The following is an 11115-nucleotide window of genomic DNA, read 5'->3' as shown; positions in this document are numbered from 1 at the left end:
TGGCATCTTTTTCGTTGAGTTAGCCAATTCATCCATTTCAAAATTTCACATGTAGCAGCCAAAAAAACGGCTAAAACTGGCACGGCCGGAAAAGCACGGTTCAAATCGGCACCAGCGCTTGGGCGGCGGCCGGCGAGGGCCTATTATCGCCGCTTGCGGCTTTAATTATTATTATTATTATTATTATTATTATTATTATTATTATTATTATTATTATTATTTCATTATTTATTTTACTTTTTTCTCAACTCCCATCAGAAGATGTAAATGTGGGCTGCAGCTGGTCTTCCATAGCTGTTACATATTGGCATATATGGACTCATCCCAGTCAGTCTGCATAGAAAAATAAGTTTAATTCACTGTCTTCTTTCATTTGGCACAAAATGCATTAACGAAAAAAACTTTACCCACCCCTGTGTTGCCATACACATTATCATTGGTGTAAATATCATTGCAACAAACATCCTCATAATTATTTTTCCTGCAGAAAGAATGCAAAAAACATTTTTTCCATTTACCCACAAAAGACATTAAATCACACATCTTCTTCAGTCATAGTTGATCATGAGAAAAGTTGTATTTGTTTGCAAACTAATGTGAAAAATGTATACCTTTTTGTTGGAGCATAATGACGGGACACCACAGGTGTGTCTTTTTTCAACGTGCTCATGCCAGATGTTGGTGTTTCTCTCGATCTTCCCCTGCTGGCAGAAAAATAATTTTAAAATTATTTTTCAAATTTAGAACATCTTTATTTAGAGCTTTTCACAACCTCTGACATTAAACTACTATAAAATGATTTAGCTATGTTCACAGATGTTTAATCACTGTTTTCCTTTTTTTCCTTAAATGTCAAATAGTGTGTAGATTTTTCTACTTACCCCTAATGACAATAAATATTTTTTATAACAACTCACCATTTTTTAACAACTCCCACTCCAGCAGCTGTCAAAATAATCAGCAAAATCACACCTACTCCAGAGGCTATGAAAATAATTTGCACACCATCTGTCCAAAAGAAAGTGTTTTTTTTTTTTAATGTAAATATAGAGCGATGATAATGTATGCTGTATTTTTGAGATTCAAAGTCATTTCTTACCATTAACAGGTAAAGAGAGTGTGAGGTTAGCATTTCCCAGTGTGTTGTTTGCCAGGCAGTGAACGAGCTTGAAGGACCCAAAGTCTGTCTGCAGAGTCCCAGTGATAACTGAGCTATTTTTTTCTACTTTGGTGCTTTGCAGGACTCTGTCAGCAAGAACAAAGTGAACCATGCTGGGAGGCTTAGACTCTACGATGCACTCACACTTTACCACATCCCACTCTGAGGAGCACTTAGAGGAAGTTTTAATGTCAGGGGCATCTGTAAGGACGGGAAATATAATTAAGAAAAACATTTATTGTATTTGTTTGATTAAAAAAAAATCAGTTTTCTTGTTGGATTTCTTAGATTTTTTTTTTTACTTACATAACACATTAAGCTGCATGGGGTTTGATCTGGCTCGTCCTTCCTTATTGATAGCAGTGCAGTACAGGGCCTCTACTGAGTGTCTGGAGACATTTAACATTGTGTAGGTTTGTCCCTTATACAGCAGAGCAGCAGTTTCACTGTGCCACTCGTAGCTGCTGACAGGGTTAGCATCACTGGAGCACTTCAGGTTCACAGTTTCTCCCTCATTTACATCTGACTGATACTCAACCTTCACATTCACTGGAGCATCTGCACAGACACATTTAGCCGTTCATGTTACTGTGAAGTATTTTGTCTTATTTTACATTGTGAGGTGAAACCTGAGCTTCTGTCAGGATTCTGACATGAGAAAATTCAGCAACACTGTGGAGACCATGAATGTGCTCACAAAATATCAAAGCAGTCCATCCAGTTGAGATTATTCAGTCAGCAGTTCATTGTCACACCACTAGACTTACATTGCTGTTCCTCATGTCACAAACTTCATAACTGGTGCTGAAACTCAATCTAAGATGTCACAAATTGAATTTAAAATTTTGCCAGTTTCTCTGTTGAGGTTTGGTTTTATTTTCAGTCTTCAGTCTATTTGCTTGACCTTTCTTTCCCTGAATTCTTTATTTTGTTGTTGTAAAATGCTGAAGAACAGTGTATTCTAGGTTTTGAAAAATGCTTTAAAATGATAGTGCTTATAGGGTTTGAAGGGTTTTCTTAGATGCATCCATTCATTTTCTTTCACTCATCCAGTTCAGGGGTGGGGATTTTCTTTTATCATCAAGCTGTTTTCATACCGGGACACTTATATTTTACTTACACTTTACTTTCTTGATTCTTTCACATCTTTAATGTGAATTTAAACATCCTAGGTCACATCATTCTCGAATTAATGCGTTCACAATATTTCCAGAATACTTGACCTCTGACCTTTCCCTTAGGTTTTAGTAGATGCATCTCTGGTGTGAATTTGAACATTCCAGGTCATATTGTTCTCAAGTTAAAGTTAAGGTTTTTGTGGAACAGACTCTGATGCCAAGACTATGACAATAGCTCAACCTTTTCTTTGCTGAGCTAAAAATGTTATCATTTAGAGTGTTTGAAGCATCAGCTGTTATTATCAACATGAAATGATAACTGCACACTTACATTTTACTTTAAGGGTCTGGGACGTTTCCTGGTGCTTTCCCCCGTGGTATGTTACTCTGCATTGTAAAGACTTGTTGTGATCTGTGCGGTTTGGATGAAAGGTCAAAGTAGATGTTGCCATCCACTGGCCATTTTGAAGCTCCTGTACTTGAAAACGCTGCTCTCCAGAGTGACTCCAGTGGAAAGCAGGTGGATATGTGGGGCAGGAGTGAGACACAGAGCAGGATGCAGACACAGTTTGACCCTCCTTTACCTCCTCTTGCACAGAGAAGTTGATGGGGTTTGGATCACCTGTGTTAAGAAGAAGAATCAAAAGTCTACTGAAATGCAACATGGGGAGTTATTAATGTATGTTTTAATCAAGCTTTGAATTATGGCCTTAACTTTTTATATTAAAGAACTTTGTTGATAAAAGATAAACATAATTTTGAAAATCCCACCCTGAGTCTACTGACTACTGAGGTTACCAACAAACAGTACACATGCATTACTAACACACACGACAAGCAAATACAGAGGAAAAAAACAGAAACAAAGTTACTACCTGTTCTGGGCAGATGATGACTTTTTGAACTCTGGCCTTGCCTTTCTTACATGTGTGTTAAAAAATGTTTTTTGGCAAAATCTAAAAACATTTTTGAAAATCATACCCTGCGTCCACAGAGTTTACCAACAGTTAACACCCATGTACTACTAACTCACATTTCAAGGAAACTTGGGGAAAGAGAATAGGAAGAAAGATATTTCCTGTTTTGTTCAAGTGGTTGCACACACACAAAAAAAAGAATCAGTTTTGGTTAAAAATAGAACACAAGTGTGTGTGTGTGTGTGTGTGTGTGGGGGGGGGGGGGCATTTAGTATGATTTCATCTTTACAAGTCTCCATGTTTCCTAATCAAACTGTAATTTACAACCTTTTTTCCAAAATTTTGGTTTTTAAGTTTTAGGACAAAGGAAACATAAACTTATCAAACTAGGTGGCGACCTCACACATCTGCTTAAAGAAAAAAATATTAAGCGGATGTATTTTAATAGCACAAATGAGGAACATGAAAACAGAAATGACAAACATCTGAAACCACTGCAACCACCCGGTTCATTTTTACTGCACACTTGTCTATCAAGTGAAACCTGCGAAGTAAGCCATAGAAACCAATACTGCTCAATAATATTGATGATAAAGTGCTCTCCTAAGCCTCTCCTTATTAGAAAATGCTCAGAAATGAAGAACACTAAAGATCAAATATCACAAAAACAACCCTGAACTGAGAAAGGATTATGGGACATAAAAGTGGGATTTTATTGATTACAGTATTTACTAATTTTTTACTTACCACCCACTAAAATAGAGGCTTTGTAATGTGAGTAGGAAAATCTGTTGTAGCCTCCAATTTCAATCCGAAAGTGAACAGGCCCGTGGTCATTTTGGTTAAGCTTTTCAATCATCAGAGAACAGTTCTTCTCTTCAAGCTTTCCCACCAGTTTTGTTCGTCCCTTATACTGCTCCAGAATTTCAGACTCAACTGAATGATAGATAACTTGGTCCCCCTTAGTGTTCCTCCATATCCCCGTGAAGCTTGTGGGTGTCTGTTGAGGGTTTGGGTAGTCATATGAGCAGGGGATCACCACGCATGAACCAAGGAGACCCTTGACTTCGTTTGGCACCTTAACTGTCCAAAGTGATGTTTCTGTTGGAGTAACTGTAATAAATTGCACAGCAAAATGTGATGAGCTGAAACACAGAAACAGGACAACTAACGAGAGGACAGCAGAAATGCATGAAACAGAATGAGAATTAGATTATTTGTCTGGACAAAAACAAGAAAACAAACAAAAAAACAAAACAAAGACACATCGTAAGAAAAAAAAAAAACAGTTGTAGAGCTGGTGTGACACACACATACATACATATATACATATATACATATATATATATATATATATATATATATATATATATATATATATATATATATATATATATATATATATATATATATATAAAAACATATCATACCTTTGATATGTATAAATAAAAAACATATCATACCTTTGAAGCAAATGCATATGAAAAACAAAAGCCACCGGGACCCATCCATCTCTTCTTGTCACTGCCAGATCTAAAAAAAAGTGATAACTATGTGTGAGTGCTTTTATTTCCCTTTGGGGAGAAGTGACTTCTTCTTTTAATACCCAGTGCACCCACTTTATCATTAACAAAATCTCACAGTTGTTTCATATGCTGGAGAATAGGATACTGCGCCATATTAATGTTCATTTATCACATTTTTTAAAAAGAATTTTCCTGCTCTATCTATGTTTCTACCCTGTGTTGCTTGATGTTTATCTTTAATCTATTTGCTTTCCTCTCACCCTCCAACGGGTCACAGCTCATAGCTCTCCCTACTTGAGTCTGGTTCTGCTGGAGCTTCTTTCCAGTTAAATGGGAAATTTTTCCTCCCTAATCATGAAGTGTTTCACTTGTTTGGGGTTCTCTCGCTGATAATGTAAAGTACCATGTTGTGACTTGCAGTATAAAACTAAAATGAAAATAATAAGACCTCTTAGCCCCAGTTACTTGAAAGTACTTTTAATACTTATATATTTTAGTAAGCTCAGTCTTCAAAGTTCATCTTAAGTTGAATAAAAGAAGTCATGATTAAAATGGCAGAAAATAGCATAGTCCTGTCCTAATTTATATTAGTGGTGTCATTCATTTGTAGGGTCTTTACCCACAATACAAAGCGCCTTGAGGCGACAGTTTGTTGTGATTTGGCGCTATATAAATAAAATTGAATTGAATTGAATTGAATTGAATTGAATTCATTTATTATGTAGAAAAGATATTTGTTAACAATAGTTTTGGTGGTGTTTATGTGAATTTGTTTTGTCAGCTAAACAAAGAAAACTAAACAATAAACAAAAGACTAATCAATACACTGCAAACCAAACAGTAGAGAATGGGAGGTTGTTTAACATTTTATTTACAAACTGTTAGACTACCTCCAGTACAATGTGTGGAGTTGTTAATCAAGCAGGGCTGCAACAATTCCTCGAGTAACTCAAATAATTTTATTTTAAAAAATTCTTGACAAAAATTTGCTGCGTTGGTGCTTCGTTTACACTCTGCAGTGTTCAAGTGTCACTGTGTAAGCGGAGTGTTTCATCCACATTGGCAGCATCAAAGTTCTCCATCATTGCAAAGGATTTCCTTCCTTTGGAAAACAACCCTTTAAACATCGTACTGAGGGCCTCCTTCAAATGATGTTTTTATGCTTTAATCCCTGATTAGCAACTAAAATAGACTTGCAATAGAAACGTATTTCAATGTGAAGAAAAGAGAGTAGTTGCTCCACAGCGAAAAATCTGCGATACATCTACGAAAGTGTCATGGTTCTGGGCTGGTAGCCCAGTGTTTTATGTTCCTTTTGTGTAGTTCTGTTTTTGTTGCGGCTTCTGGTTGTTTCTTAGTTTTCTTACAGTTTAGTTTCTCTGTACTGTCTTAGGTTACTTCCTGTTTTATTTTGGTATGTCTTTGGCCCTTGTGCTTTAGGGTTAGTTTTGCTTTTTGTGTTTCCTTCCCAGCTGTTTCCCATTTCCCCATTACCTGCTGTGTATATAATGTCTGTGTTTTCACTTTGTTCTTGTTGCGACATTGTCATAGTGTTGCCCCCGCTGTGTGCCTACCCTCTGTGGTTATGTTTTGCTGCTGGCCTGCCTGGTTCTGTTTCCTGTATTTTCCAGCAATAAAAGCTGAGATCCTGTTTTTAAATCTGTCTCCAGTGTCTGCATCTTGGGGTCCTCACCTGCCACACACATCGTTACATGACAGGAAGCTAAAAAATGCAGATGAACTGTTAATAAGACAATAGTATATTTCATCCGATTACTTGATTAATCTATAGAATACTCAACTGCTAAAATAATTGGTAGTTGCAGCCCGATAATCAGGCAATAAAAAAATCTATGTTATAGAAGAATGGACTATTTCTCTTAACAGATACTACCCACTGAAAGCAATAACATGTGCCATGTATGCAAATTAATACAAATGCACAGCTATCACAACAAACACATCAATGATGAGTTTAATTACCAAGGAGAAAGCACATTTTAAATATTTTTTATAAGGAGAATGACCGTACCTTAAGTTGTGTGTCGCTATCATAGGTGCAGTGCTTTCAACAAAGGATTTCCTTACTTTGTTGATGTCTACATGTAGTCACATGATGTGATGTCTGCTCATACTCTTGTGTTTTAATTTTGTTTGCTTTTAAGTTTTATGTACTAAAGTAATACAAAGTGTTTTCATGTGTGTAACTGGTTCTTAAACAGTTCCCAGAAAGAGAAACATTTTGACTTTTGTTTCTACTTCACAAAAAGGGACCCTTTCTACTTAAGATTTGTATATTGGTCTCATTTCCTCTTAAGCTGAGAGAGAGAACTGCTGATGATGAGCGATACTAACAACCCTTCACATACTTGCACTAACACTACAAGGGCTGTTTGTGGTTTCCGCTTCACTCTCCCCTCTGAGTTTCTTCTTGTGCAGCTGTTGCAATGATTGAATTGTCCACAGTGGATTAATAAATTTATGATACTGAGTTATACATGACAGGAAGGAGCAAATTTGTCCATGTAAAAAATGCACCAGAAAATAGAGAGTGTTCCCAGAGGGGAGAGAGTGGTGGTGGGAGAGAGTGGTGATGTGTAGGTGTGCTGTTAAGGGAAGAAGTGGGGAAGGAGAGATGGTAGCAGATATTTCAAAAAACTGATTTATGTATTACTCACTATAAAATTTACTTTTTGATCACATTGGTCTAGCGAGAATGTCTGCAAACTCAGAAAACCAATTGGACAAATTTGATTATCTCTGGTCCCCGCTGATCAATTCCATCATTTAGTGGGGGTGATTGGCTGTAGTCTCGTCTCTTCTGGGGCCTGGTGGGTGGCTGGGGGCAGGCCGGGGGGCCCGGGTGTCTGATGGGTCCCGGACTGGAGGACTGTGGCTACTGTGTTGAGGTGTCTGTGTGCGGGCCCTGGTTGGTGGGGTGGCTTGGATGGATGCTCTTATGGCCTTTGGGTTGGGGGCTGGGGTGCCTATGGTGGTGGGACTGGCCCTGGGCTGGGTGGCCGGCCCCCTCTGCAGGGGGGGGGGGGCAGGTGCCGCAACGAGTGGGGCCAATTCCCTGACTCTGCTCACTGCATTGCATGATGTCCTACCCCCCCCCCCCCGCCCCCCCCCCCCCCCCCTTTTTTTTTTTTTTTCTAATTACACTGTACAGCTCACAACACGTCATAGTACTCATAGGGCCTTGGGGGGCAGGTGTATCACACCGTGGCTAGTGGGTGGAGTTGCTGAAGTGGCTCCACTTATTTGTTCGTTGCTGCCTGCTCCTCAATTTTATCTACATCTTAGACATTGAGGGCCTTGGGGGGATGGTGTGGATGGGCGCTGTTGTCCAGTGCGCATGTTACATCTGTCCCCCCAATTTTAATAGCACTGTAGCTTTCACACAGTCATACACATTTCTCCCAATACATGCACCCACATACACCTAACATATCACCCCAACCATTTTGAGTGGGAGGAGGGGGTGGGCGGGTCTTCCCACACCTGGGTTTCATGCACCCTGCCGGGGGTAGGGACTGGCTAGTAGTTCGGGGCTGGGTTGGCTGCTTCTCTGGGGCGCTGCTGGCTCGGCGCTGGTGCCTGCTTGCCCACACTGAATGTCCATGTATGGTCCGTGGATGTGAGCATGGGTGTGTGACTGGCATGTATGTGTATGTATGAATATATGACAGCGTGTGTGTGTGCGTGTGGATAGCTGGTCCTGGGTCTGTGGCTTGTTGAGCCTTGGCCCCTGTGGGACACGGTTGCGGAGGGCAGGAGTCATCCCTGCCTACCGCTCCCCACTGCTCCCACGGATTGTCACTGCTGCCCCTGGGATGTGGGTGCCTGGGGGTCCTGGGGTGCATGGCCGGATGTCTTGGCGTGGCTTATGGGTGTCGGGCGGTTCCCGGGCGCTTGGGGCCTTGGGGCTGCATTCTCGGCTCGTGCTGGGGGGGCTGGCCTGCCGGGGGGGGGGGGGCGGGCTGCTCATTGCCTATGGCTCTCTGGGCTCTTGCCCGTTGACCATGGGGACCCCGTCTGGGGTCTTCCTCCTCTGGGGTGTGCGCGCAGTTGCCGTTGGGATGTGTGGTCTCAGTTCTTCTGTGCTCCTGGTGGGCCGTGGATGACCCGGGTCCCCTGGGTCTTTCTCTGCCTGCCTGTGGATCCCGTGGGAGGGTGGTTGCAGCTTCTTGCCCTCATTATTGAGTATGTTCCATGACAGAGGAACACATATACATTACTACAAACTACAGCAAGACAGTATGTGTGTGTGTATATGCATTTATATATATGTGAAGGTGTATGGATGTGTAGCTTTTATCTTCTATCTCCCCCCCCCATTTTTTTTTCTTTTTTCCCTTTTTCTTTTTTCCTTTTTACTTTCCATCTCTCTCTTCTTCTTTCCCTACCTGTCAGATCTGGCAAGAATAAATAAATACAATTAACAAGAATAGCCTATAGAAAATAATTATAGAGCACGTCTTGTAAAAGCAAATATGTTTGGTACAATAATGCCTTCGGATTATCATTCCGATTGCGAAAACTGCCAGACATGACAGGTCAAAAAAAAAAAAAAAAAAAAGGTTGGAAATATCCATGGTGAACACATATTTGTAGAAGAGGGACATAGGGTGACAAAAGAGTGGTCGAAGCTTCACATAGGTGAACTTCAGCTTATGCAGAAGTTGTAATCTGAAAGAGAAGAGATCATAAGATGATGCTAAGGGAGAATGTATAGACAGCATCAGATGGTAGTCTACAGGATATCAAGAAGAGGATGTGAATGAAGTCAGAGGCTTCAAGGATTAAATGGTGGAAGTTGAAAAAAGGAGAGTGTTGTGCAGATTTTAGGGAGGAGTTGAGGCAAGCTACAGTATAGGAGGTAAAAGAGTGCCAGAAGAGTTACCAGATATGGAGGAATTGGTGGGGGAAATTGCTAAGAATTTGGTGTATCCTCTGGATAGAGGAAAGGCAGCAAGGAGACATGGTGATGGAATAAAGAAGTACAGAAAAGTCTTCAAAGGAAGATGTTAGGAAAGAAAAAGTGAGATTGTCAGGGAGATGAAGAAAGCAAACAGGAGTACTGGGAGGGTAGGAGTATGGCAAAGAGGTGGTGAAGGCAATAGAAAAGACTTGTAGTGAGTTCATGTGAGGCTGGACGGCGAGCAAGAAAAAAAAAAGGACTCAATTGGTTAGGAAAATGTACTCACAAAGTGAAGTGAGTGATTTGGGAAGAAGGAAGGAGTATTGTGAGGAGCTTGTGAATGAAGAAAATAAGAGAGAAAGAGGAGAAAGGGCAAAATAAAGATAGTGAATCAGGAAATTTAAGATGGCGCCATCTTTTCAATTCAAGATGGCGGCACGCACAGACGCAGCGGCTCACGGCTCTTCCTTTCGGTGCTCTTTTTTGTACTTTTTGTATTTCATATTTGTTAGTTTTGGTGCATTTGTCTCTGCAAACAACTGCTACACACGCCAGGATCTTGTGGACATTGGCTACCGGCACAAGATATCAGTATCGAGTTTCTAAAGAGTAGAAAAGCAGCTGGCCCAGATGATGTATCTTTGGAGGTATGGACATATCAAGGAGAGATTATGCAGTGGACCTTTTAACCAGATAATTTAACACAATGACCCCCTATGAGCAAGCATCTGGTAACAGTGGGAGGAAAAAGAAGAAAAAGCGCCTTGTTTTAACAGGAAGAAACATCTAAAGATTCATTTGTTGTTCAAGTGCAATGAACTGTTAAATAAATTGATGTAATAATATAACCTGATTGTATTTGTCATAGCGGGTGGTGTGATTGGCAGAGATGGACCCTGATGCTGGACTCTTAAGTTAAGGAAAAAATGTAGGATTTTTTTTTTTTCAGCTACAGTACTTTTGCCATATTTAGAGCTCCAGTTAATCCTGCCAAGTAGACTACTTTGTAGGAGTTTACATACATAGTTCAGTATTATTATTATCATGACGACAGGGCCAACATTTCAATAACGTGCATATTCAAGATAAATAATCTATTTGTACCAGGCAGAATAATCACAGTCACAACTTCCCTTAGAAACCAGCCACAATACCGAACAAGTGAGCCTTAAGTAATTTGATGAATGAATCATTACGTGTACATCTGAATTATTACACATCAGGCCATAGGTGATTAATTGTGCAAAAGTGACAGAAATGTGTGGATTATTATAAATATTTAGGCAATTTGTCCATGTGGTTTAGCTTTATTCAACCTTTTAAAAGAAGCGCCTTTTACTCCAAAGGTGAACAGTTTCCAGATTGTGTCATGCTTGTCTACTTTTCATTGTGCAAGTTGGGATTGAACTGGAATTGGTCTAAGGCAACAATAGGAAGGGCAAAACTTAAACATCTTTTAGTTTGCATTTAA

At 40.0% G+C, this 11115-nt stretch overlaps 1 protein-coding gene across 1 annotated transcript; it reads right to left on the bottom strand.

Annotated features, from left to right (window-relative positions):
- Positions 1–369: 369 nt before the first annotated feature.
- On the bottom strand, positions 370–6780 carry LOC115794024 (sialoadhesin-like). The gene is made up of 9 exons (XM_030749256.1): positions 6753–6780; positions 4658–4727; positions 3942–4307; positions 2609–2899; positions 1466–1717; positions 1100–1360; positions 918–1008; positions 612–704; positions 370–481 (listed from the first exon to the last, which is right to left on the bottom strand). Exons 2-9 carry the CDS (start codon positions 4704–4706, stop codon positions 370–372), a joined length of 1515 nt encoding a protein of 504 aa, XP_030605116.1. The 5' UTR covers positions 4707–4727; positions 6753–6780.
- Positions 6781–11115: the final 4335 nt, after the last annotated feature.

Source organism: Archocentrus centrarchus, chromosome 16 (genome assembly GCF_007364275.1).
Source record: "Archocentrus centrarchus isolate MPI-CPG fArcCen1 chromosome 16, fArcCen1, whole genome shotgun sequence".
Classification (NCBI taxonomy): domain Eukaryota; kingdom Metazoa; phylum Chordata; class Actinopteri; order Cichliformes; family Cichlidae; genus Archocentrus; species Archocentrus centrarchus.
The sequence above is the reverse complement of the archived record's forward strand: the minus strand, read 5'-3'. Positions and strand labels throughout refer to the sequence as shown.